The sequence below is a fragment of the Orcinus orca genome, chromosome 2 (genome assembly GCF_937001465.1).
Source record: "Orcinus orca chromosome 2, mOrcOrc1.1, whole genome shotgun sequence".
Taxonomy (NCBI): Eukaryota; Metazoa; Chordata; class Mammalia; order Artiodactyla; family Delphinidae; genus Orcinus; species Orcinus orca.
Genome location: NC_064560.1, coordinates 65,826,208 through 65,853,512, shown reverse-complemented (window position 1 = coordinate 65,853,512; position 27,305 = coordinate 65,826,208). Strand labels below are relative to the sequence as shown.

General features: G+C 41.0%; 1 protein-coding gene across 1 annotated transcript in view; it reads left to right on the top strand.

The window, feature by feature from the left end:
* Window positions 1-14,534: 14,534 nt before the first annotated feature.
* The window catches only part of AGBL1 (AGBL carboxypeptidase 1), a gene marked incomplete at its 5' end in the record, with an annotated part of 714,342 nt that continues 701,571 nt past the window's right edge, over window positions 14,535-27,305 (top strand). Inside the window, 3 exons of the mRNA XM_049707013.1 lie at window positions 14,535-14,551; window positions 22,325-22,398; window positions 24,035-24,181. Coding sequence (XP_049562970.1) covers window positions 14,535-14,551; window positions 22,325-22,398; window positions 24,035-24,181 — 238 coding nt within the window. The remainder of the gene's footprint in view (window positions 14,552-22,324; window positions 22,399-24,034; window positions 24,182-27,305) is intronic.

Sequence of the window (27,305 nt, the reverse complement as noted above, 5' to 3'; positions counted from 1 at the left end):
GAGAATTACTAGGATGGAAATCACAGTTGAGGTTCCTCAGAGGTGTTCAGTATGGGCCAGCTGGTCCAACAGGCTCATGACGTGGCTTGAAATACTTCTGAGAAGTGCCTCATGAGATCAAGAGGGTATGATATTCAGACAGGATGAGTAATTGCTTTTCATAGAAACTTAAAGCTGAGTATTGACAGGCATATTCTTAGGTGCTCACCAGCAATCCAGCCTTCAAATAAGGAAAGACCTATAGGAATTCTTAATGTTTAACCCTTGGTATTTTTGCCCTTAGCTATTGATGACTATTTTATATGAGGTAACTCACCCAGAAATATAAGGGCTTTGTGTTTTCAACCTTGACCGTAGGTTGTGGGACATACTGACTCCTTCTTGTTCCTTTTTATGTTTTTTCTTATATAATAATGTGCTTATTATTGAGCTTGAAATTTTGGTTCTTCCTGAAAGATGCAAGAGTAAATCTTTCATGAATGGGGTGGGTCCTCATACAGGAAATAAGAATTGGAAAATTGCCTTAGATGGCAGGATGATAAATCCAGTGCCTCCTGGTCTTGCTTACTTTAGCCTATAGTTTAGCAAGTCTAGACATAGTGGAGGGAACATGGCATCCCCCAGCATGAGGCCAGCCAAGGGCATGGTGAGAGATCATACCTCTTGGGAAATCCTAAATGGAGGATGGAGACTACACTATGTCAGAGCCACACTAGCCATCTACCGAACCTACTTCTTCTCCTTTTAACACAACAGCTGGAGTCATGTGCAAAGTTTATGTCCTGATTCTGGAATATGCTGTCCTAGCAGCTTGGGAGGAAGGTGAATACCCACGAGCAGAGTTAATCTCTGAAATGCAGTTGCCCCTCTCCATGTAGTGGTTCCCCAAACCCTCCTTATAACCCCAACTTACAGGTTTGTGCCTTATTTTATTGACAGAGGCAGGAAGTTTCTATATAGTTTATGCTAACTCATCCATATGCCTTTTTCTTATCTTTCTTTTTAAGCCAAAAGAGCTCATTTACTAGAGCTGGGGAAGTAATTTATACTTATGCAGCAGAATGAAAGGAACTGGGGCATATAACCATTATGTCTACTAATCTTACTATTACCAAACTTGAGTTAAGCAAACACTTCATAGTCTGAGAGATCTGTGAGAATTGAGACCTTATTGGCTTGTTTACAGCTGCATCCCTGACATGGAGTGGCCACCCAATACATATCTTCCAATTATGTTAACTCACTGCTTTCAATAACTGAGCCAACCATGGGCAAATCAGGGAGAATATTGGAAATAAAACAAAGAAGGAATCTTATTCATTACCTTCTAGAATGTGCTGGATGTTCTCTTTCAATATAACAGAACCAGTGACTCTAGAGGGATAGTAATTAATAATCATTCAAAAACAGATATAATGTCCCATGCTAGACCAAAGCCACACCTTTATTTTAATTCTTGGTTGGTTGATTTATTTTCAAGCAGTTGAATAGTTGGTGGAAATCACTGTAGGATGAAGTCTGCTAAATTCAACTAGTTTGCTATTTAATCGTGTGTGTCCGCACACGTATGTGTGAACCTGATTGATCATATGTCTGATCCAGAAATCTAGTGCTGGCTTTAAATGAAAGAAGAAAGTAAACAGTTGTCTGGGAGAAGTAATTTGTGGGATGACTGAAAGTATCCAGGCCCCCAAAACTCTCTCTGACTTGGCTTTTCACTGATCCCTGAAACAAGGAAATATTTATTCCTTTGGTTTATGTCATTATTCTCATTAGATACGCTGGGAGGGATACCGTGTTACATAGGAATTAGTCATTAATTCATTAGTATAGTGGTTCTTGACCAGTGCCAATTTTGAATTTGGCAGTGTTGTTCAGTTTTCACAACTGGGGAGCAGGGTGGGCTACGCACTGGCATCCACTGGATAGAAACCAGGGATACTGTTAAATATCCTACAGTGCACAAGACAGCACTCCCACCCCACCTCAACAAATAATTATCTGGCCCCAAGTATCAATAGTACTGAGTCTGAGAAACCCTGCCTTAGTGTAAACTAATTCACTGAAAGATCCTTTTGAGAAGATAGTTGGCAGAGTGGAAGGTTTTGAGAGAGAGTGGGCAGGATGGACAGAAAGGCATTAAAAGAAAATTGTGAAATTGGAAGTTAAATGTTGGGATATCTTCATGTCCCAGAGGTCGACATCTGTGAACTGAAAGGTAAAGAATTACTCCTTCCTGGGAAAAATGCCAAACGTAGAGCTGTTCTTTTAAAATGGCATAGCACTGTCTTAAGTTCACAGAGGGGAGGAGAGGTCACGTGGTGAGGGCAAGAGCAGGGATCGTTGACCTGAAGTTAACACTGGCCTCTTTTACATGCCTCTCTGGATTATTCTGAATCCTGGGGGATGTCTTTGGAAGAGCATCATGCCCTATCTTAGGTCTCCAAGGGCACATCTGTCCTATGAGACTCTTGGGTGTGTTTCCAGCAAATGAACAGATACCATCTCTCTCTCTCTCATCCCTCATTTTCAGAGTCTGACCCACCTTTAAGCAGCCACTCTTGGCCCACAAGGCCAAAATTAGAAAGTTAACCTCTTAGCATGAGGATCTTCTATTCGCTCCAGTCTGACATCATTGAATGCCACAGGATCATAAAGTTGGAAGGGACCTGAGAAATCATCTCTTCTTGTTCTCTTAGTTGAAGCATGAGGAAAGCAAGTAAAGGCCAGAGAAGGTGAATAATTTATTTAAAGTCATAATGGAAAAATTAGGTTAGAAGTAAGTTTACTACTCCTCCAAGTCTGATGTTTTCTCTGCTATCATGTAGTGTCTTGCAAAAATCAGTGAAAGAAGCTTGTAAAATCTTTGTGATGTTTTGCAATTTAGAAGGTCTAGATCCTTTTTTAAAACTGTTATACATTTCAAATTCAGTTTTTAGAAATCAAATTTTCATTGCTTTTTATTGATCTACTTTTGAAATTGGTTTGCATTTCAGTTACTATTGCTGTGTAACAAATGATTCCAGTCCTAGTGGCTTAAAACAAACATTTAATTTTTCTCACAATTTGGAAAGGACTGTAAGGGTAGCTCTTGCTTGGTGTCTGTTGTGTGTTGCATTGGAAGTTGACTGGGGCTGCAATTATCTGAAGATTCAACCAGTCTGGACATCCAAGATTTCTTGCTGTTATGGTTCACAGCTGATGCTGAGTGATCCCAATGTAGCTGACTGCTGAATGGAAGCTGTCTGCCAGAGTATCATGTAGGTCCTTCCACACGGTCTGGGCTTCCTTACATCATGGCTGCCTTAGAGTAGTCAGTACTTTCACATGGTGGGTCAGGGGTCCAGAGCCAAGATCCCAGTGGCCTAGGTACTGCATCACTTTTTAAGGCCTGTCCTTGGAAGTTAAGCAGTGTCACTTCTGCTACAGTCCATTTGGTAATGAGAGTCACTTGGCCAAAATTCAAGGATATGGGCCATAGATTCCACCTCTTAGTATGTGTGATAAAGCATTTGCAGACATATTTTAAAATTGTCTGTCTGTTTTCTAGAATCAGAGAGTTTTCACTAAAGAAGCATTAATTTAGTGACTTCAGAATGTTCTAAAATTTTTTTTAAACTTACTAGCTTTCAAAACTCAATTCAGAAAATATGAAGAAAGGTTATTTTACTCTCAAGCAAATCATTCAACTTGTTTTGGCCTTAATCTCCTCACCAGGACAGTAGAAATAATGATATCAAAATTGCAAGATGGTTTCGAGGAATTCCCTGGCGGTCCAGTGGTTAGGACTGTGAGCTGCCACTGCAGGACTGCAGGGGGCACGGGTTCAATCCCTGGTTGGGGGAACTAAAATCTCGCATGCCATGAGGCAAGGCCAGAAAAAAAAAACCCAAATAAATATAAATAAACGTCACAAGACAGATGATGGTATCAAAAAAAATTGCAAGGTAGTTATGAGGATTAAGCAAGTGATATCTGAAACAAAGTGGGTACTCAATGGTAATATTCATAGTATTATGACCTACGTGGGATGTCAATTCATAATCCGATGCCTAGTTCTTAATTTTCAAACTGCACAGAAGATCTCTGAAAAGCAGCTTTTCAGAGTGGGTCGGGGAAGGTCCTTACTTACTAGATTAGAGAGAACCCAAGTGGTGGAGCAAGGCCATGAGATGATGGGGTCCCTGAAATGGGAGACACGAGGACACCAGAGTCAAACTTTTCTTGCTTCATAATTGTGCTTTAGACCAGCTGGCTAAGAATTAGCTGGGTGGTTGACCTCGAAAAGGGCATCTTCTTAGCGTTTTTGGAAACTGCTTGGTTCAGTGGCCTTGCAGAGGCAGGATGGAGCCTCCCTGACCCAGTGCTTTTAATCTTCCCCGTGTGTTTTGGAGGTTGATGCATTCAGAGAGGATCAAGACAGTGAGTGGCAGCCGCTGATTGAACAGGAAGGCAGCAACTCACGTCCTCAGCGTTGGTACTGAACCTTGGGTGGCAGACACCTGGAAGTGTTATTTACTAGCTGTGTTTAGAATTCACTCAGAAAAGTTGAAAACAGTTTGGCACTTCTTTTCAGTAATCCTTAATTCTAACCTGCAAGTTTTGTGCTGTCATTTGTCAACTGTGATTTGGAGAGACTCACAGCCTTCCCAGAAATAGAGACAGTCTTCTTTCCAATGAACGCCATTTAAAAGAAATCAGAGAACATCTCAAGTATGTGATGCTGTTGATTGCTGTCATTATTATTATGACTCAGAGTCTTTGCTATTTACCAAGTGGCAACAAGTGTGCTGGGCATTGACAAAGGACTCCAAACTGTCTCTGCCCAGAGGACACAACCTCACCATTTTCATAAGTTTTGGTTATTTTTCCCTCTTCTTTTTTTTGTGGTACGCGGGCCTCTCACTGTTGTGGCCTCTCCTGTTGCGGAGCACAGGCTCCGGACGCGCAGGCTCAGCGGCCATGGCTGACAGGCCTAGCCGCTCCGCGGCATGTGGGATCTTCCCGGACCGGGGCACGAACCCGTGTCCCCTGCATCGGCAGGCGGACTCTCAACCACTGCGCCACCAGGGAAGCCCTTCCCTCTTCTTTAAGAGCATCCTGCTAAATTAGGAACATCGTGATCTGGGTGGAAAATTTATCCAGGAAGATGCATTTCTAAAGACCTTCAGATCTATTCTTATTCACCATTCGTTAAGCATGGTCATGGCAATATTTATTTACCAACAGCCTATTGAACATTTATTGTGACCTGGGCAGAGAGCTAAGCGTTTTACATCCATTATGGTGTTTCCAACCCAATTGTACCCATGAGCTGGGTACAGTGATTAGTCCAATAATGTGGGGAAGAAATTAAGTTGTACAGAGGTTATGGTAACCAAGGTCTCTCTGAATTAAAAGTACATCCTTTAAGAGTACATCCCCCTCCCTTTCTCTACCCCAGCTTCACTGGCCTTCTTTATCTCCCTCACCTTTGCCATGTTTCTACCAGCCATACGACTGTATACTACTCTCCTTTGCCCTGTTTTGTCCTGAGCATTCTTCCCTCCAATCTGCTTCTAGTTAATGCTTGCTTATTCTTCTGCTCTTGGCTTAAGTGTTACTTCTTAAGGGAATCCTTTTCTGATTCATGTCAAATAACCTTATTTTATGGTCATGTGGTGCAATAAACCTGGGCACTTATCCCCACTTGCAAGTTTACATTCCCTTGGGTGACTATTTCGATATCTGCATTTCTAACTAGCCTGAAAGTTTCATGAGGACAGGGACTGTGTATATTTATGCTACCCATGATATTCCTGGCACCTAACACAGTGCCTGGTACACAGAAACTACTCAACAGTATTTGCCAAATGAATAAAAAATGGACCACATTCTAACTTTACCTCATGCTGGACCATGAATACCCTTTTACCCTGAATCCTGGGTAAAAGGAAGAGTATTGGTATTCTTAACAATTAATTATGTAAGACCCAATCTATGACTGGGGCATTTGTCAAATTCTGGGGCCCAAGAACCATGAGGAAAGATCCTAGTGGGATTTCTTATTCTTAAGGTTCCATCTAAGACAGAAAACATTACAGTACATACCATTTTATTTTATTTTGTAATGTTCTGTAATGTTTATTTTATCTTGTAATATTATAAAACCACATCACCCAGCTTCTGTAATTATGGCAAACCTTATTTATATGCCCCATTATTTCCAGCCCAACCTCCATCATATTGAAACAAATCTTATTTCACTTCATTCATAGGTATTTCGGTCCATACTCTTTTAAAACACCTCTCTCTTTTGAACCCCTCTCAACACTGACAGGAAGTTTTTCCTTCTACCTAAACTAAATTTCTAATGATTCAGCCTCTGCCTATTTCCTCTTGTGTGAAGACAGAGAGCTGTTGGTCACCGTTTTTGGTAGAATAACCATTTTTAGTCATTGAAATTTGTGATTAGAACCCCGTTTTGTCATTCGTTACCAACTCCAAATTTAATAATGTCTTTTCTTTAGCCAATGGGCCATTTCTAGAGAGTGTTCAAACCGCACAACTGAAGAACAAATTTATTTTTGGCAATATGGTTTTCTTGGGCTATGAGCTGTGTCCTGGGCTCCTGGCTCATGCATTTGGAAGAGATTCTGTCTTTATTCTTTAGAGACCAAGAATTAAAATTTCATGTGCTTGTTCTTTCCTCTGTGGGAACAGATTAGCAGAGTGTAAGCACTCTATTTCTGTGATATCAGGGTGTTACACAAAATGGGGTAGGGATGGAATTTTTTTTTCTGCCTGTTCAGTAAAATTGGGCCTAGACTTGAGAAAACTGGGCGAGGGACACAGGATGCTTTTTCTTCCTCCACTTTAAGTCTGGGATGCTATTGATGTTCCTTATTCATTAACACAGTGCTTGGCACATAATAGGCACACTATACATGCTTGCTCCGTTGCTGGATTGGTAGAAAATTCGAGCTGCATACCTTGTAAACTTCTGTAACAATGTTCTCACTGGAATATACTTGGAGGGTAAATCCTGTCATCGAAGAGAATTAGATAGCGAGACTCTGGCAGATTACATATTAAGTTTCCATTCCATTCCATCTCATCCCATTTTATACCATTCAGAATGTTTACCGAATGCCTCCTTTGTGCAAGATGCCATGCTAGGATCTGGGGATACCAAGGGGAACAAGACAAAATACTTGCTGTAGAGGAGCTCACAGTCTAAAGGGAGTACGGAAGATTAAAAATGGCTGCAAATTCTTTTCTACTCCTCCAATTGAGAGATAGAGATTAATTCCCTCCACTTGAATCTGGGCTATCATCGGTGACCTGATTAACCAATAGAATGCAGCAGAGGTGATGACTGGACTTCTGAGGTAAAGTCAAAAGAGGCCTTGCAACTTCCACCCAGTTCTCTTGGAATGCTTGGTCTGACATGTAAGAAGTCCAAGTACCTTATGACTGTCATACTGGAAAGGCCACATGAAGGCATTCTGATCAACAGTCCATGGTGAGCTCAGTCCTTCAGCCTGCCAGGGAGACACCATCTTTGCCAAGATATCAGACATGCAAGTGAAACCATCATAGATCCTCCGAACCAGTTGTTCCATTTGCCAGCTGGGCGCCACCCAGTGGCCTTAGTTGACACCATGGAAAGTAGAAGAAACTCCCAACTAAGCCCTGCCCAAATTCCCTATCCACAAAATCAAGAGATATAATAAAAAGGCTGTTGTTTTAAGCCATTAGGTGTTGGGGTGGTTTGTTACCCTGCCATAGACAACCAAAACAGAGAGGCAAGAGAATAACCAGGATCTAGTAAGAATTCTAATAAAAGTATGTGCAAAGTGGATTGTGGGAAATCAAATGTTTAGAGCAAATAATTCTGTTCTTGGAGAAACTGGGCCACTGCATCGCATCACTTTAGAGGGCACTGATTGTGTGATAGTCCCTGAGAATGGCATCCCCTGGAGTTATGCAGTGCCCAGTGTATGCAGACATGTGGAAGTTTTGGGTAATGGGTGCTAGGAAGGCAGGTTATTTGGGAAAACTATAAAGAAAGAGAACTTGAGCTTGGAATTGAAATATAAGTAGGTTTCATGGGCTAAGGAAGAGGGAGGAGAAATAATACTCCAGCAGTGGAAGCAACGTGAGCAAAACTTTGAAGGCATAGGAACCCATGATGGACTTGGGGCATGGTGACTGGTCCTGTGTGGTCAGCATGCTTGGTACTGGGGTCGGGAGGGTGGATGGAGATGAGCCTCCAAAGGTTGAGTGATGTGAAGGGTCTTACACCTTCACGGGGAGTCAGGAGGAGGAAGGCAACAGGGAGACAAAGATTTCAAAGCAAGGGAGCAACAAATTCAAAACAGTATTTGAGAAAATTGCAGTTCAAAACCCCACAGACTGTGAAAGACACTGTTTGTTCTTCCAGCGACCTGCCTCTCCCTGAAAGCTTAGGCAGACACATTTTTTTACAGGAAAGTCTTGAACAACAGGGGATTACTCAGTGATTCATTTAAAAGGATCTTTAAAAGAAAATCGAGACACGTCACATCCTGCCTTCTTTAATTGCTCATTTATTATTACTGCGGGTGAGATAATGGCTTTGTGTTATTCTTCTAAATAGTGTAAAATATTTGTTGGTAAATATAGCATTGCATATATTAATGCCAGTTGAGATTTTGTGGAACATTTTTTTTCCTCCACTGATAGCCATGATTTTTACTTAAAGAAATAAAATGTTGTGCTGATCCATTCTGGCTCAGAGCTGAGTGAGAACATTATGAACTCGACATCTGTATGACGGTACCGTCTCTTAGTGCTGACAGAATGGCAGGATTCTCTAGGTGGGCTGGCCCTAAAGTTTGTGAAATCAATTTCTTTCCTGTTTATTAAGATTCTAATGCTTGGGAAGAGGGCAAGTAGAGGTGTAAATTTTTCTTTTCTCCCTCTTTGTGACAAACTACCCAACTGAAAATAGCTTTTATAAGTAAGGATATTTACTATTTCATGTATCTGAAAGTCTACAGGGAGGTGGTTTTATAGAGTTGGTTCGATGGCTTAACAATGTCACCAGTGACCCAGGGTCACGTCCTCATTCAACAATGTCCCAAATGAGGAAATAGAGGTTTTGGTTTGTTGCTTTGTTTTTGTTTTTAATGTTTTCCTTTTTAAAATTCTGGAGGAAAATCTTCCCTGGAATCTCTCAGCCAACTTGTACTTGAGTTTCCGTATCCAGATCTGGGCTCATCCTCACCTCTAAACCAGTTGTAGGAAAAGGAGAAAGACATAGAGGAGGTTAACTGAGACCCATTTCCTGGGCTGGGGAGAGTAGAAGGTTCATCTTCCATCAGCACACTGCTGCCCTGTGCTTGAAACAAATGGGGTTTTCTGGGAAGCAATTACAGAGGAACAGCTCGTGTGTGTGCAGCCAACTGTGTTGGCCACAGGTCAAACCAATTTAGGGGCAGTGATTTAGTACATTCTGTATGCCCAGATCTATATCCCTGCTGGCAGGTACAACAGAAGCCTAGAAGACAGTGCTTGTTCTCAGGGAGCATTAGTGGGCATTGTACTAAAAGCAGGCAATTCCTTAGCTGGATAAATTAATCCAATAAAATATACTGATTATCTATTACACCTTAGGAGATGGGAATGCAGAGATGAGTAAGACCTAGTCCTTGCCCACAGATGTTCACAATTCCCTTCACCATCTGCTTCATGCTGGAAGTAATTTCATCCCCTAAGGTCGCCATGCTCCATCATGCTTCTCTCTGAGTATACAGGGCTGTAACACAGCTGGAACACTCCTCCCACCCCCCTTCTGCCTGGTTTCCCAGATTTATCACTCATGGACCTGGCTGGGTTAAATGCTCCTTCCCTTGATTCTTCTAGCATCGATGCTTACCTTTATCACAGTCCTTAACCATCCTGGGTCCTAACTGTCTGCCAGCTGTTCACCTCAGCCAGGCCTGGAGCCCCATGAAGACAGATTGTTTCCATCAGTTTGTTTCCCAGCCTGGTGACTGGAACATAGATGATTTCCAATGAACGTTTGCAGGATGAATGCATGAATAATTGAATGAAAGGAAATTAAATGTGTATCTTTCACCCCTCTTCAATCAGTTTCTACTTTATTGGTTTTTCTCTCTCCCTTTTTTCTTTCCTTCTTTCTCATCTCTCTGTTTCCTCTCTGATTTTCCCTTTCCTTGCTCGTTATTCACAATTAACTAAGGAATCCTGCATTTAACAAGTTACACAATATTGCGCAGCCTTGCTTTTATCGCTTATCCCCCTCTCTCTTCTCAGAAAGAAGAGCAGTTATGGGGGATCCTGCAGATGGATCCAGAAACATCAGTGCTGACCAGGGACACCATTCCAGGGACTTTGTTTTCTTCTGTGAGCCATCCTTGGGTCCATTTTCAAAGGGCTGGAGTCCTGCTGTGATATTGTGATTTATAGTAAGAAATATATATTTGGTCTTCCTCCTGTTTCTGGCACAGAGCTCCTCAAACCCTTGGAATGTCCTAAGTGATGAGAGCAATAAAGTTGTCTTTTGTTAAGTTAATGAGTTGACTTTTGGACCACACCTAAGGGTGGGAGCTAGTTGCCAGGAGAACCAACCATGTGATTAGATGGTTGGGACTTTCAGTCTGATCCCCTGGCTCCCCAGCACACCCCAAGTCCCCCTCACCTCCAGGGTAGGTAGAAGACCCAGAAGTTGAATCTATAGACTATGTAAAGAAACCTCCATGAAAACTCCAAGGATGGGGTTTAGAGGGCTTCCAGGTTGGTGAACAAGTGGAGGTGCTGGGAGAGTGGTGCTCCTGGAGAGGGCATGGAAACTCTGTGCCCAGTCCCCATACCTTGCCCTGTGCACCTCTTACATCTGGCTGTTCCTGAGTTATATTATTTTATAATAAACTGGAAATCCAGAAAGTGAAATGTTTCTCTGAGTACAGTGAGTGGCTTTAACAAACTAATCAAACCTAAGGAGGAGGTCGGTTGTGGGAATCTTTAATTTATAGCCAGTCGATCGGAGTACAGGTAAGAACCTGAGTTAGAGGGGATCATTGGAACCTCTACTATATAATGAGTTAGTTGGTCAGAAGGACAGGTAACAATCCAGATTTGCCACTGGAGTCTGAAATGGGGTAGGGCAATCTTGCAGGACTGAACCCTTCACCAGTGGACTCTGATGTTATCTCTGGGTAGGTAGTGTCAGAATGGAGTTGAATTGTAGGACACCCAGATGGTGTCCAGAGCATTGTTTGTTGATGCTCTGGAAATTGGAATTGGTACCAGAACCTAAGGCTAGCAAACTCCCCAGGATGATAGATCCGTTGCTGCCCTGCTCCTTGGTTCCTGTTCCCAGATTTTGCGAGACGAAGGAGGGGCGGGGAGCACTGACATGGTGCACAGCTAGGGATGACATTTGCTGGAGGGTGGCTCAGACTTGGGGACTCAAAGAATGTGCCTTCTCTTAGTGTCCAGTGCAGCTGTGATGGGAGGCACCAGAAAAGTATATGCTGAGCCTGCCCTCGTTAGGCCACGGCTCCCAGTGGAGAAGCTCTCAGAGCAAACCCAAGTCTTTTCCTGGATAAGTATAGACATCAAGTTCCTAGGGATCCCCAGATGTCTCATCACACCTGGAAGATGAGTTAAAGTGTTTAGATTTTGGTATTTTGTTCATCATGGATTTTTTTTGCCTTATTTGATGTGTAAAAATATAGCATTACACTATTATCTTAATTACTGCATTTTAAATTAAAAAATTTGTGCCCAAGCTAGTGTCTCACTTGCCTCACCCTAGCCCTGGCCTTTGCTAGGGTTTTAAAGTGTGACTTCTTGGAGGGTCTTAAGCCTGGAACTGAAGAAAGTATAAGCATCACTCTGCCTAGGGATGTGGTGTTGGACTTCATGGCTCCTTGGAGTCCTTTATGGTTCATTTTGGTTCGATTCTGAAAAATATTTATTGCACACTTTTCTCTGGAACAGCCCCAGTTCCAGGTGCTGGGAATACAATATACACAATAATTGGGCCATTCTTTAAGGATTAATGTCTAGTGAGGGTGGGGTGGGAAGCAAGATTGTACCCTGCTGCCAATGCCATGTGGTATGGATGCTGTCAGAATGGCACAGAATGATGTGGAGACAAAGCAGACTCCAAACCCAGCCTTGTGGGTGGGAATGGAATCTTATGGGAGTCATGGTGCACTTGAAGGATGAGTTGGCATCGACTAGGCTTCAGGAAAAGGGACTAGCATGATCAAAAGTACAGAGGCAAGAAATTACATGGTTTGAGCAGGAAATTATAAGTAATTTCATGTTGCTGAAGCATGTATTTGTGCAGGGTTGTTGTAATGAATAATGAAGCTGGAGCGATAACCAAGAAAAGATCATGGGAAGCTTTGGAAACCCCATCAAAACTATCAACTCTATCATGATAGAGTCATGACTTTATCCTATATGTCATGGGGAGTTATTGAGGTCTTTGAAGGTGATGAGGAACGTGACACTTACTTATGGGAAGATTTAAAAGAAAGCTTTGGCTTAAATAACATATCTAAAAAAATAGCATATTAGCGTTCCTTTTTCTCCACATCTTTGCCAACATTTGTTATCTCTTGTCTTTTTGATAAAAGCCATGTAGCAGGTGTGAGGTTGTATCTCACTGTGGTTGTGATTTGCATGTCCCTGATGATTAGTGATGTTGAGCACCTTTTCATATAACTATTGGCCATTTGTATGTCTTCTTTAGAAAATGTCTATTCAGGTCTGTTGCCCATTTTTAATTGAATTATTTGCCTTTTTTGTTATTGAGTTGTATGAATTATTAATATATTTTGGATATTAGTCCCTTATCAGCCATATGGTTTGTGAATATTTCCTCCCATTCTGTTGCCTTTTCAATCTGTTGATTCTTTCTCTTGCTGTGCAAAACCTCTTCAGTTTAATGTAGTCTCACTTGTTTATTTTAGTTTTTGTTGACAGTGCGTTTGATGTCTTACCAAAGAAATCGTTGCCAAGACTAATGTCGGGGATATTTTCCCTATAATTTCTTCTAGGAATTATTATTTTTTTTTAACATTTTTATTGGAGTATAATTGCTTTACAATGGTGTGTTAGTTTCTGTTGTATAACAAAGTGAATCAGCTATACATACACATACATCCCCATATCTCCTCTCTCTTGTGTCTCAATCTCACCCTCCCTATCCCACCCATCTAGGTGGTCACAAAGCACTGAACTGATCTCCCTGTGCTATGTGCCTGCTTCCCACTAGCTTTCTGTTTTACATTTGGTCGTGTATATATGTCCATGCCACTCTCTCACTTCATCCCAGCTTACCCTTCTTCCTCCCCATGTCCTCACGTCCATTTTCTATGTCTGCATCTTTATTCCTGTCCTGACCCTAGGTTTTTGAGAACGTTTTTTTTTCCTTTTTAGATTCCATATATATGTGTCAGCATACGGTATTTGTTTTTCTCTTTCTCACTTACTTCACTCTGTATGACAGACTCTAGGTCCATCCACCTCACTACAAATAACTCAATTTCAGTTGTTTTTTATAGCTGAGTAATATTCCATTGTATATATATACCACATCTTCTTTATCCATTCATCTGTCAGTGGACACTTAGGTTGCTTTCATGTCCTGGCTATTGTAAATAGAGCTTCGATGAACATAGTGGTAGCTGACTCTTTGTCAATTATGGTTTTCTCAGGGTATATGCCCAGTAGTGGGATTGCTGGGTCGTATGGTAGTTCTATTTTTAGTTTTTTAAGAAACCTCCATACTAGCTGTATTAATTTACATTCCCACCAACAGGGCAAGAGGTTTCCCTTTTCTCCACACACTCTACAGGACTTATTGTTTGTAGATTTTCTGATGATGGCCATTCTGACTGGTGTGAGGTGATACCTCGTTGCAGTTTTGATTTACATTTCTCTAACGATTAGTGATGTTGAGCATCTTTTCAAGTGTTCGTTGGCAATCTGTATATCATTTTAGAGAAATGTCTGTTTAGGTTTTCTGCCTATTTTTGGATTGGATTTGTTTTTCTGATATTGAGCTGCATGAGCTGCTTGTAAATTTTGGAGATTAATCCTTTGTCAGTTGCTTCATTTACAAATATTTTCTCCCATTCTGAGGGCTGTCTTTTTGTCTTGTTTATGGTTTCCTTTGCTGTGCAAAAGCTTTTAGGTTTCATTAGGTCCAATTTGTTTATTTTTGTTTTTATTTCCCTTTCGCTAACAGGTGGGTCAAAAGGATCTTGCTGTGATTTATGTCATAGAGTGTTCTGCCTATGTTTTCCTCTAAGAGTTTTATAGTGTCTGGCCTTACATTTAGGTCTTTAATCCATTTTGAGCTTATTTTTGTGTATGGTGTTAGGGAGTGTTCTAATTTCATTCTTTTACTTGTAGCTGTCCAGTTTTCCCAGCACCACTTATTGAAGAGGCTGTCCTTTCTCCACTGTACATTCCTGCCCCCTTTATCAAAGATAAGGTGACCATATGTGCGTGGATTTATCTCTGGGCTTTCTATCCTGTTGCATTGATCTATATTTCTGTTTTTGTGCCAGTACCATACTGTCTTGATTACTGTAGCTTTGTAGTATAGTGTGAAGTCAGGGAGCCTGACTCCTCTAGCTCCGTTTTTCTTTCTCAAGATTGCTTTGGCTATTCGGCATCTTTGTTTTTCCGTACAAATTGTGAAATTCTTTGTTCTAGTTCTGTGAAAAATGTCATTGCTAGGTTGATAGGGATTGCATTGAATCTGTAGATTGCTTTGAGTACTATAGTCATTTTCCCAATGTTGATTTTTCCAATCCAAGAACATGGTATATCTCTCAATCTGTTTGTATCATCTTTAATTTCTTTCATCAGTGTCTTACAGTTTTCTGCATACAGGTCTTTTGTCTCCTTAGTTAGGTTTATTCCTAAGTATTTTATTCTTTTTGTTGCAATGGTTATGGGAGTGTTTCCTTAATTTCTCTTTCAGAATTTTCATCATTAGGGTATAGGAATGCAAGAGATTTCTGTGCATTAGTTTTGTATCCTGCTACTTTACCAAATTCATTGATTAGCTCTAGTAGTTTTCTGGTAGCATCTTTAGGATTCTCTATGTATAGTACCATGTCATCTGCAAACAGTGACAACTCTACTTCTTTTCTGATTTCGATTCCTTTTATTTCTTTTTCTTCTATGATTGCTGTGGTTAAAACTTCCAAACCTATGTTGAGTAATAGTGGTGAGAGTGGGGAACCTTGTCTTGTTCCTGATCTTAGAGGAAATGGTTTCAGTTTTTCACCATTGAGAGTGATGTTGGCTGTGGGTTTGTCGTATGTGGCCTTTATTATGATGAGGTAAGTTCCCTTTATGCTTACTTTCTGGAGGGTTTTTACCATAAATGGGTATTGAATTTTGTCAATATATTTTTCTGCATCTATTGAGATTATCATATGGTTTTTCTCCTTCAGTTTGTTAATATGGTTTATCACATTGATTGATTTTCATATATTGAAGAATTCTTGCACTCCTGGGATAAACCCTGCTTGATCATGGTGTATGATTATGATCCTTTTAATGTGCTGTTGGATTCTGTTTGCTAGTATTTTGTTGATGATTTTTGCATCTATGTTCATCAGTGATATTGGCCTATAGTTTTCTTTCTTTGTGACAACTTTGTCTGGTTTTGGTATCGGGGGATGGTGGCCTCGTAGAATGAGTTTGAGAGAGTTCCTCCCTCTGCTATATTTTGTAAGAGTTTGAGAAGGATAGGTGTGAGCTCTTCTCTAATTGTTTGATAGAATTTGCCTGTGAAGCAGTCTAGTCCTGCACTTTTGTTTGTTGGAAGATTTTTAATCAGTCTCAATTTCAGTGCTTGTGATTGCTCTGTTCACATTTTCTGTTTCTTCCTGGTACAGTCTCAGAAGTTTGTGCTTTTCTAAGAATTTGTCCATTTCTTCCAGGTTGTCCATTTTACTGGCATATAGTTATTTGTAGTAATCTCTCATGATCCTTTGTATTTCTGCAGTGTCAATTGTTACTTCTTTTTCATTTCTTACTGTATTGATTTGAGTCTTCTCCCTTTTTTTCTTGATGAGTCTGGCTAATGGTTTATCAAATTTGTTTATGTTCTTAAAGAACCAGCTTTTAGTTTTTTTGATCTTTGCTGTTGTTTCCTTCATTTCTTTTTCATTTATTTCTGATCTGAACTTTATGATTTCTTTCCTTTTGCTAAATTTGAGGTTGTTTTGTTCTTTCTCTAATTGCTTTAGGTGTAAGGTTAGGTTGTTTATTTGAGATGTTTCTTGTTTCTTAAGGTAGGATTGTATTGCTATAAACTTCCAGCTTAGAACTGCACTTGCTGCATCCCATAGGTTTAGCATCATCGGGTTTTCATTGTCATTTTTTTCTAGAGATTGTTTGATTTCCTCTTTGATTTCTTCAGTGATCTCTTGGTTATTTAGTAGTGTATTGTTTAGCCTCCATGGGTTTGTATTTTTTAGGTTTTTTCATGTAACTGATATCTAGTCTCATAGCATTGTAGTCAGAAAAGATGCTTGATATGATTTCAATTTTCTTAAATTTACTGAGGCTTGACTTGTGATCCAAGATATGATCTATCGTGGAGAATGTTCTGTGCACACTTGAGAAGAAAGTGTAATCTGCTGTTTTTGGATTGAATGTGCTATAAATATCAATTAAGTTCATCTTGTTTAATGTATTATATAAAGCTTGTGTTTCCTTATTTATTTTCATTTTGGATGATCTGTCCATTGGTGAAAGTGGGGTGTTAAAATCCCCTAGTATGATTGTGTTACTGTTGATTTCCCCTTTAGTGGCTGTTAGCATTTGCCTTATGTTTTGAGGTGCTCCTATATTGGGTTCATAAATATTTACAATTGTTATATCTTCTTCTTGGATTGACCCCTTGATCATTATGTAGTGTCCTTCTTTGTCTCATGTAATAGTCTTTATTTTAAAGTCTATTTAGTCTGATATGAGTGTTGCTACTCCAGCTTCCTTTTGATTTCTATTTGTATGATATATCTTTTTCCATCCCCTCACTTTTAGTCTGTATGTGTCCCTAGATCTGATATGGGTCTCTTGTAGACAGCATGTATACGGGTCTTGTTTTTGTATCCATTCAGCCAGTCTGTGTCTTTTGTTTGGAGCATTTAATCCATTTACATTTAAGGTAGTTATTAATATGTATGTTCCTATTACCATGTTCTTAATTGTTTTGGGTTGTTATTGTAGGTCTTTTCCTTCTCTTGTGTTTCCTGCTTAGAGAAGTTCCTTTATCGTTTGTTGTAAAGCTGGTTTGGTGGTGCTTAATTCTCTTAGCTCTTGCTTGTCTGTAAAGGTTTTAACTTCTCCATTGAATCTGAATGAGATCCTCACTGGTAGAGTAATCTAGGTTGTAGATTTTTCCCTTTCATCACTTTAAATATGTCCTGCGACTCCCTTCTGGCTTGCAGAGTTTCTACTGAAATATCAGCTGTTAACCTTATGTGGATTCCCTTGTATATTATTTGTTGTTTTTCCCTTGCTCCTTTTAATATTTTTTCTTTGATTTGATTTTTGATAGTTTGATTAATATGTGTCTTGGTGTGTTTCTCTTTGGATTTATCCTGTATGGGACTCTCTGTGCTTCCTGGAGTTGATTGACTATTTCCTTTCCCATATTAGGGAAGTTTTCAACTATAATCTCTTCAAATATTTTCTCAGTTCCTTTCTTTTTCTCTTCTTCCTCTGGGACCTGTATAATTTGAATGTTGGTGATTTTAATGTTGTCCCAGATGTCTCTGAGACATTTTGTCTTTCAGGTCACTTATCCATTCTTCTGCTTCAGTTATTCTGCTATTGATTCCTTGTAGAGAATGTTTAATATCATTTATTATGTTGTTCATCATTGTTTGTTTGCTCTTTAGTTCTTCCAGGTCCTTGTTAAATGTTTCTTGTATTTTCTCCATTCTATTTCCAAGATTTTGGATCATCTTTACTGTCATTACTCTGAATTCTTTTTCAGGTAGACTGCCTATTTCCTCTTCATTTGTTAGGTCTGCTGGGTTTTTACCTTGCTCCTCCATCCGCTGTGTATTTCTCTTTCCTCTCATTTTGCTAACTTACTGTGTTTGGGGTCTCCTTTTCGCAGGCTGCAGGTTCATAGTTCCCATTGTTTTTTGATGTCTGTCCCCAGTGGCTAAGGTTAGTTCAGTGGGTTGGGCAGGCTTCCTGGTGGAGGGGACTGGTGCCTGTTTTCTGTTGAATGACACTGGATCTTGTCTTTCTGGTGGTAGGACCATATCCAGTGGTGTGTTTTGGGGTGTCTGTGACCTTATTATGATTTTAGGCAGCCTCTCTGCTAATGGGTGGGGTTGTGTTCCTGTCTTGCTAGTTGTTTGGCATAGGGTGTCCAGCACTGTAGGTTGCTGGTCATTGGGTGGAGCTGGGTTTTAGCATTGAGATGGAGATCTCTGGGGGAGCTTTTGCCGTTTGATATTACGTGTAGCCAGGAGGTCTCTGGTGGACCAGTGTCCTGAACTTGGCTCTCCCACTCAGAGGCACAGGCCTGACACCTGTCCAGAGCACCAAGACCCTGTCAGCCACACAGCTGAGAAAAAAAGGGATTAAAAAAAAGAAGGGAAGAAAGAAAAAAATAAGATATAATAAAATAAAGTTATTGAAATTAAAAATTATTAAAAATTAAAAACTTAAAAATTAATGAAAAAGTAAAGAAAGAAAAGAGCAACCGAAGCAAAAAACAAATCCACCAATGATAATAAGTGCCAAAAACTGTACTAAAAAAAAAAATGGACAGATAAAACCCTAGGACAAATGGTAAAAGCAAAGCTATACAGGCAAAATCACAGAAAGAAGGATACACATACACACTCACAAAAATAGAAAAAGGAAAAACCAATATATATCTATATAAAAAAATAAGAGAGCAAAGAAATCAATAAACAAATCTACCAATGATAATAGACTCTAAATACTAAACTAAGATAAACATAAAACCAAAATCAAATTAGATGCAGAAAGCAAACCCCAAGTCTACAGTTGCTCCCAAAGTCCACCACCTCAATTTTGGGATGATACATTGTCTCTTCAGGTATTCTAGAGATGAAGGGTACATCAAGTTGATTGTGGGGATTTAACCCTCGGCTCCTAAGGCTGCTGGGAGAGATTTCCCTTTCTCTTTGTTCGCACAGCTCCTGGGGTTCAGCTTTGGATTTGGCCTGGCCCCTACTTGTAGGTCGCGTGACGGCATCTATTCTTCACTCAGACAGGATGGGGTTAAAGTAGCAGCCAATTAGGGGGTTCTGGCTCACTCAGGCCGGGGGGAGGAAGGGGTACGAATGTGGGGTGAGCCTGTGATGGCAGAGGCCGGCATAACATTGCAATAGCCTGAGGCGCGCTGTGTATTCTCCCGGGGAAGTTGTCCCTGGATTACGGGACCCTGGCAGTGGTGGGCTGCACAGGTTCCCGGGAGGAGAGGTGTGGATAGTGACCTGTGCTCACACACAGGCTTCTTGGTGGCTGCAGTAGCAGCCTTAGCATTTCATGCCCGTCTCTGGGGTCCGTGCTGAAAGCCTCAGCTCACGTCCATCTCTGGAGTTTGTTTAGGCAGTGCTCTGAATCCCCTCTCCTTTCACACCATGAAACAATGGTCTCTTGCCTCTTAGGCAGTTCCAGACTTTTTCCTGGACTCCCTCCCAGTTTTCTGTGGGGCACTAGCCCCCTTCAGGCTGTGTTCACGCAGCCAACCCCAGTCCTCTTCTTGGGGTCTGACCTCCGAAGCCCGAGCCTCAGCTCCCAGCCCCCATCCGCCCCGGCAGGTGAGCAGACAAGCCTCTCCGGCTGGTGAGTGCCGGCCGGCCCTGATCCTCTGTGTGGGAATCTCTTCGCTTTGCCCTCTGCGCCCCTATTGCTGCGCTCTCCTCCGCGGCTCCGAAGCTTCCCCTTCCGCCACCCACAGTCTCCACCCGCGAAGGGGCTTCCTAGTGTGTGGAAACCTTTCCTCCTTCACAGCTCCCTCCCACTGGTGCAGGTCCCGTCCCTATCCTTTTGTCTCTGTTTATTCTTTTTTCTTTTTCCCTACCCAGGTACGTGGGGAGTCTCTTGCCTTTTGTGAAGTGAGGTCTTCTGCCAGCATTCAGTAGGTGTTCTGTAGGAGTTGTTCCACATGTAGACGTATTTCTGATGTATTTGTGGGGAGGAAGGTGATCTCCACATCTTACTTCTCCACCATCTTGAAGGTCTCCTCCCTTCTAGGAGTTTTATGGTTTCAAGTCTTAGATTTAAATCTTTGATCTGGGACTTCCCTTGAGGTCCAGTGGTTAAGATTTTACACTTCCAATGCAGGGGCTGTGGGTTCGATCCCTGGTTGGGGAACTAGGATCCCACATGCAGTGGGACCCAAAACTAAAAAAAAAAAGAAAAAAATCCTTAGATCTATTTCAAGTTAATTTTTGTGAGTGGTGTAAGGTAGGACTCCTGGCTATATATACAAAGGAGTTGAAAGCAGTGTCTGGAAGAGAATTCTGCACACCCATGTTCACCACAGCATTTTTCATAATAGCCAAGATATGGAAGCAACCTAAGTGCACTCAACAGATGAAGGGGTAAAGAAGATGCATATACATACAATGGAATATTATCCAGCCATGATAAAAAGCATATCCTGCCATTTGCAACAACACCGATGGATCCTGAAGGCATTAGGTGCAGTGAGATAAGTCAGATAAAGATGAATACTATATGATATTACTGATACATGAAATCTAAAAAAGCTGAACTTGCAAAAACAGAGAGTAGAATGATGGTTACCAGGGGCTGGAGTAGGGGATTTGGAGAGGTGTTATTTATGGGTACAAACTTGCAACTAGTAGATAAATAAGTTCTTGTGATCTAGAAAATTAGCATATTACAGCACAACAAACACTGGCCTGATTTTTTGGGAACCTGGGCTGTAACTTTGGGGTTTTCTCTGTGGGTCACCACAGAAGATTTGAATAATCCTCCCTCCCTCTGAATCTCAGCGTCCTCTTGTGTATAACAAAGGGTAGAGAGTATCAAGCGTTGCAAGCATCCCATAGAGCATCTATATCATGTGATTTGGTGCTACCCTAGGTGTCTCTTGAGAAAATAAAAATTCATCCTTGTCAGTCAGGGAATTCTTTCCATCGGAACATTTTAGTGGGTTTTGGTTTCTGCTGTTTGCCCTGCATCTAATAGTCCAAGCCTCCTGAAATAAGTGAGAACTATGCTAACTTGGCCCACAAAGCCCCTTTCATTTGCTGTTTCTGCATAAATTATCAATGTTTATTCTCTTGCCCATCTTGCTGATGTTACTAAAAAAATGGGTCCCCAAAGAAGGATCCTGAAGTCTAAATATGGTGGCAGAACCTCTGAGACCTTAACTCAGTGAGTCCCCTCATAGTCATTATTTAAGGAACAACCCTTCAACTATCTCCTATGGCAGGAAGTCTTTCTCAGTAAAAGGAAACACAGCCCTGCCATTCCCATGTGTACCCTGACCTTGCCACCTCCTTTCTTTTGCCTTCTTTTTTTTAATTTTTATTTTATATTGGAGTATAGTTGATTTACAATGTTGTGTTAGTTTCAGGTGTACAGCAAAGTGATTCAGTTATACATATACATGTATGTATTCTTTTTCAAATTCTTTTCCCATTTAGGTTATTACAGAATATTAAGTACAGTTCCCTGTGTTATACAGTTGGTCCTTGTTGATTACCTATTTTATATATAGTAGTGTGTACATGTCAATCCCAAACTCCCAATTTATCTTTCTCCCCCACCTTTCCCCTTTGGTAACCATAAGTTTGTTTTCTATGTCTGCGAGTCTATTTCTATTTTGTAAATAAGTTCACTTGAATAATTTTTTTTAGATTTTATGATATAACTTAGATATAAGTTATATCATATGATATATTTCTTTCTCTGTCAGACTTACTTCACTTAGCATGATAATCTCTAGGCCCATCCATGTTGCTGCAAATGGCATTATTTCATTCTTTTTTATGGCTGAGTAATATTCCATTGTATATATATACCACATCTTCCTTATCCATTCATCTGGACATTTAGGTTGCTTCCATGTCCTGGCTATTGTAAATAGTGCTGTAATGAACATTCAGGTGCATGTATCTTTTCAAATTAGAGTTTTCATCTTTTCTGGATATATGCCCAGGAGTGGGATCGCTGGATCATATGGTAACCTTAAGGAACCTCCATACTGTTCTCCATAGTGGCTGCACCCTCACCTTCCTTCTTAAAAATGGCTGCCTGTGCTTTCATTGCAGAGCTCCTCTGACAGGGAGTCCACCCTGACCATCCTCCAGGTCCTCGGAGATCTGCTTTCCGTTGGTGAGTAAGCCATGCCCTCATCCCTTGTATGGTGGACAAGGAGGCATGCAGCTGTGGTGTCTCCCAGGGACCTGTGTAGCCTGGGGGTTTGCTCCAGCTCAAGTTTTCTGTGAGAGACGGAATCACCATGGGATGGTTGTACTTTGGACTCTTCAGTCTTGTCACTCACCCTATGGTGATCCAAACTTAGGAGGGAATTAGACTCTTGGTGGTGATTCTATGATACTTCATTTCTGGGGACAAGGACCTCCAGCCCTCAGCAATTCGACCTGTTGCCTCCCCTGCTTCCCTCATCGTGGCCCATTTAGAGAGCCAGGTATTGGCAGCTCCCTTCATATGTCCAGTGGAGACAGGAAGATGAGGCAGGAGCTGGACTTAGCAGAGTGGTCAGCCACTACATTTTCAGAGATAAGATGACAGAGGTGACTATATTGGCATCAACTGAGTTAACTGGGGCACGCCTCTATTAGCTCATTTCCATGTGAGGGTCTTGGAAAACACAGCTTCTTGGACATTCCAACATTTACTCAGTTTTCACTTCTGTGTGTAGCCAGTCACATTGCATTAGAAAGACGTATTATCACCAAACAGACAATACCGAAGTGAATGTCGCTCCAAAGCCACAAACCCTCAGATTACAGATTCAGGAGGAAGGGTCCACTCATACTGAGTTTTTTCTATAGGCTGTGCTGCCCTCCAATAGCAGGGTGGCTTCCCTTCTTCTGCGCGAGGTACCCTCTGTAGGTGAAGACCACTTGTCCTCTGTGGTAGTTCTGCCTTCAATTTGTCCAGTGGTGTCTGGAACTCTTAGAATGAAACCTTGGAGTTCTCCTTCTGAAATAGGTACTGATTATTGCCCCTTTAGTAGAGGATGAAAAATCAGAGGGTCTTCTTTGCTAATAATCTCCCACCCTGTTGGCCACCTTTGTCCAAGTGCATAGAGAGTCACGTGGGTCCCCTTCCAAGTTGAAATGTAATCACTGCTTTTGAGCTTGTCCTGGGGCAAGATGTTTAAAACTATTCTTAGGTAGAAAGACCAATATACCTTACCCTAGCCCCAGACACTCTTGAAACTCCCTAGACGTATGATTAGATGTTTGTTTCTCAAGGGATTATTCTGGTTGTTTCCATATTTACTGCACATCTGTTACTGAAGGTCAGCACCAAATAATCATTAACACCATCCATGAAATTATTCCAGATAAGCTATCAAACCAAACCTTCTTGTAGATGATTGAAACGTATAGCTGAGGGGATACTGATCCCTCTTTAATTAAGTATATGATTGTACATAAGCCTATATGCATATTTCTATACATGCAACACAAGTGCACAGATACACTGAGACTTAATAGATTCTCAGGAAAGTAGATTTTAGGCTCCGCTTATTACAGCTGCTGCAAGTTCTGAAATATTCCATTATTTCTCCATTTCACACCCCACCCCCACCCCACAACCCTGGCCCCTTACCTAATAGCACAACTTTACACAAGTTGCTTCAAGAACTCCACAGTTTTCGTTTCTGGGGTGAAATGAACCAATCCTTGTTCTGTCTCTAGCTGTGGGGTCTGCTTTCTGTTCCAAGGAAATGAGGGTAGTTATTTGAGGCTCAGCACTCCTCTGCTTTCCCTCTCAGGCACAGACCGGAGGATTTGCTACGTGATCAGCAAGGGTGGTAGCGAAGCCCTTCTGCAGACCCTGGTGGACACAGCCAGGACGGCTTCTCCAGACTATGATATCCTCTTGCCCCTCTTCCGGCTGCTGGCCAAAGTTGGCCTACGAGGTACCCATACCCCTCGGACCCAAAGATGACTGAAAGGGCATCTGGGGATGTTATCATGAGAGCAATTTGGGAAGCTTTTTTGGGGTAGTACAGGGAGGAGCAACAGGGAGGTATAGACACCTTGGTGGTGATGGCAGGACCAGCCCCAGCCTCACCTGGAAGGTGAGGGTCCAGGAGAGGTTTGTAGATGTCAGCAAATCCAAGGTACTTAGGTGCTTAGGACAGGACCCAGAGCAGGCATGGACTACATGGGGCATGAGGCATATGGGGGACAGAGGGGAGATACTCCAAGGAGGTTTTCAATCACTTTAAAAATAAATGGAACATTTCTTCAAATAACATCTTATATGGAGGTTCGTTATGTAAATGCATTAATTTCCTAGGGCTGCCGTAATGAATTACCACAAACTGGATGGCTTAAAACAACAGAAATTTATTTTCTCACAGTTCTGGAGGCCAAAAGTCTGAAATTAAGAGGTTAGCAAGATTGGTTCCTTCTGGAGGCTCTGAGGGAGAATCTCTTACATGCCTCTCTCCTAGATTCTGGTAATTTCCAGCAATCCTTGGTGTTTCTTGGCTTATAGACACATCACTCCAATTTCTGCATCCATCTTCACATGGCCTTCTACTCTTGTGCCTTTCTTTGTGTCCTCTCCTCTTATAAGGATATTGGCCATTGGATTGAGGGCCCATCCAAATCTGTATGATCTTATCTTAAGTAATTAAGTCTGTAAAGACTGTATTTCCAAATATGATAACATTCTGAGGTTCCAGGCAGACATGAATTTTGGGGCACGGTTTTCAACTCACTACAATATGTCACATAGAAGTGGAGCTTCCTTGGTTGAAGAGAAGATGGGGGTCTAGAATTCTTTCCACTTATGCCGCACATCCATTTCTCTTTCCTCGTTGAAGACTGAAACACCTCCCTACAACCCTAGAAATTTTTGGAGCACATTTGAAAAAGCCTGGGCACTCAGGATGCATGTAAACGTTGCAAATTAGTCCTAACAGTTAAGCTCCGATTGTGTGCAGTCTTACATAAATCACAGTCGAGAAGCTCAGGTCCTCCAAAAGTTGGATCTTTGATGCTCAGTGCAGGCAGCAGCAGCTGAGGGCACAGGGCTCTGGGATACTCTTTCCTTTCAATGTTTGGAGCTGTGATTTGAGTCCATTCTACATTTCACAGATAATGATTGAGACCCAGGCATCAGCCAGCACCTGCATGAGCATGTTCCAGACAAAACCAATAGAACCAATATTCATTGAATATCTGTTGAATATTCAACAGATTTTTTACTCCATGTCTCCCAGGGCTGTGCACTGTTCTAGACACTGGGAACATCACTGTCACAAAGACAGATAAGGGGCCTCTTTGCATGGGACTTACATTCAAGTGGGGAAGGGCAGAATAATTAACTAGATTAACTAGATAATAGCAGACAATGATAATTAACTAGATAATAACTGGAAGGAAAAGAAAAGGTGATGTTCCTGTAAGATGATGTGGACAGAGAGAGGTGACATTGGAGCCCAAACTTGAAAGATAAGAAGAAGTCAGCAAAACAAAGAGTGGGCCAAGTGAACTCCAAAAACAGATAGAAAAGACATGATATACACCCTGGTAGTAAATGGCAGAGGCTGGGAAGTCAGATCTGGGTTTTAGGCCTGGCTTTGACAGGGCAGTGACCTTGGGCAAGTTACCATTGGGCTCTCATCTACAAAATGGGTCTCAGTACATAATTCTTGGGTTGCTGTAAGGATTAAGCAAGGTTGTATGTTGCCTGCTTAGCATGTGGCGCCAGAAGCTTGATGGACAAGAGTCATGTAGGTTTCATAGGAGAAAGAGAGATGAGTGATGCACCGGGGCAGTGATTTTCAAGTTATGGACCTTGATATTATTATTGTCATAATGACACCTTCTGCCATTAAAGATGGTAGTCCTTGATATTGACATTCAAGCTGTCAGGGGCTGACCTGAACAGAACAGAAACGAGATTGGCTGCTCATGAATGGAGCCAGATAGGTATTTTTCTTTTCTGATAAAGGAAACGGGTCATATGAGTTCAGTCACAATCTCTTTGCCTTTTGGTGTCTTTTGGTCCAGAGATAAATATTGGTAAACGAGGTTTAGGATGTTGTCTCTGTTTTACTTATTTCCACCTGCTATGAATCTGGTAGGGACTGTATTCTTGCAAAAACAAACATGGTGATTTGGGCATTGCACTTTGGATAGGACACAAACAAATGTGACAGGTGGCACAGTCACATATTATCCCTAGTGGGAGCCAGGAGCATAGAATTAAAAAATATTTTTCCCTTTATTTTTTATGCTTATTACTAATTATTAAATAATATTAATAATTAATAATTATTAGTAATTATTAAAATAATAATGACTAACCCACAACACTGAATATCAGGTTATTTGGGTCAATAATTTAGAGAAATTTGGGGAGAAAATTTTATTTTCTGAAATTATGTTTTCATGTTTTATTATAAAGTTCTCTACCATATAGAAAGATGACCTCTTCTATACCTATCACTTAGCTCTAACCATTGTTAACATTTTGCCATATTTCCTTAACCTATTTATTTTTATTTGAAATATTCTAAGGAAAATTAGAGATAACATTACTCCTAAATACTTTTGTGTGCATTTCTTTGAAAAGAGACGTTTTCCTATATAATCATAATACAATGGTCATAAATCTAACAAAATTAACAATGCATACATATTTATATTCATTCCAGTTTCTTCAAATGTTCCCAGCATGCCTTTTACAGACATGTTCAGAGAAGGATCCAATCAAGGTTCACACAATGCATTTGAATGTTATGTAACTTAAGTATCCTTACTTTTGGAACTGTCTTAAAGGAAGAAATTTATACCGAGCTAAACTGTAGCTCATGTTTGAGGACAACCAGAAATATTTTTACATATAGGGGGTGCAAGTCATACAACCCACAAGACTTCATGTAAATATTACTTGAAGAATAATGGACCATATGTATACCCTCCGTTAGCTATTTTGAGTCATCTGGCTCCAATGGGGACATACTTAGTAGCATTTTCTACTAGACCCGAAAAGTCTCATTGGCCATGATAATCTTCTTCACTCCA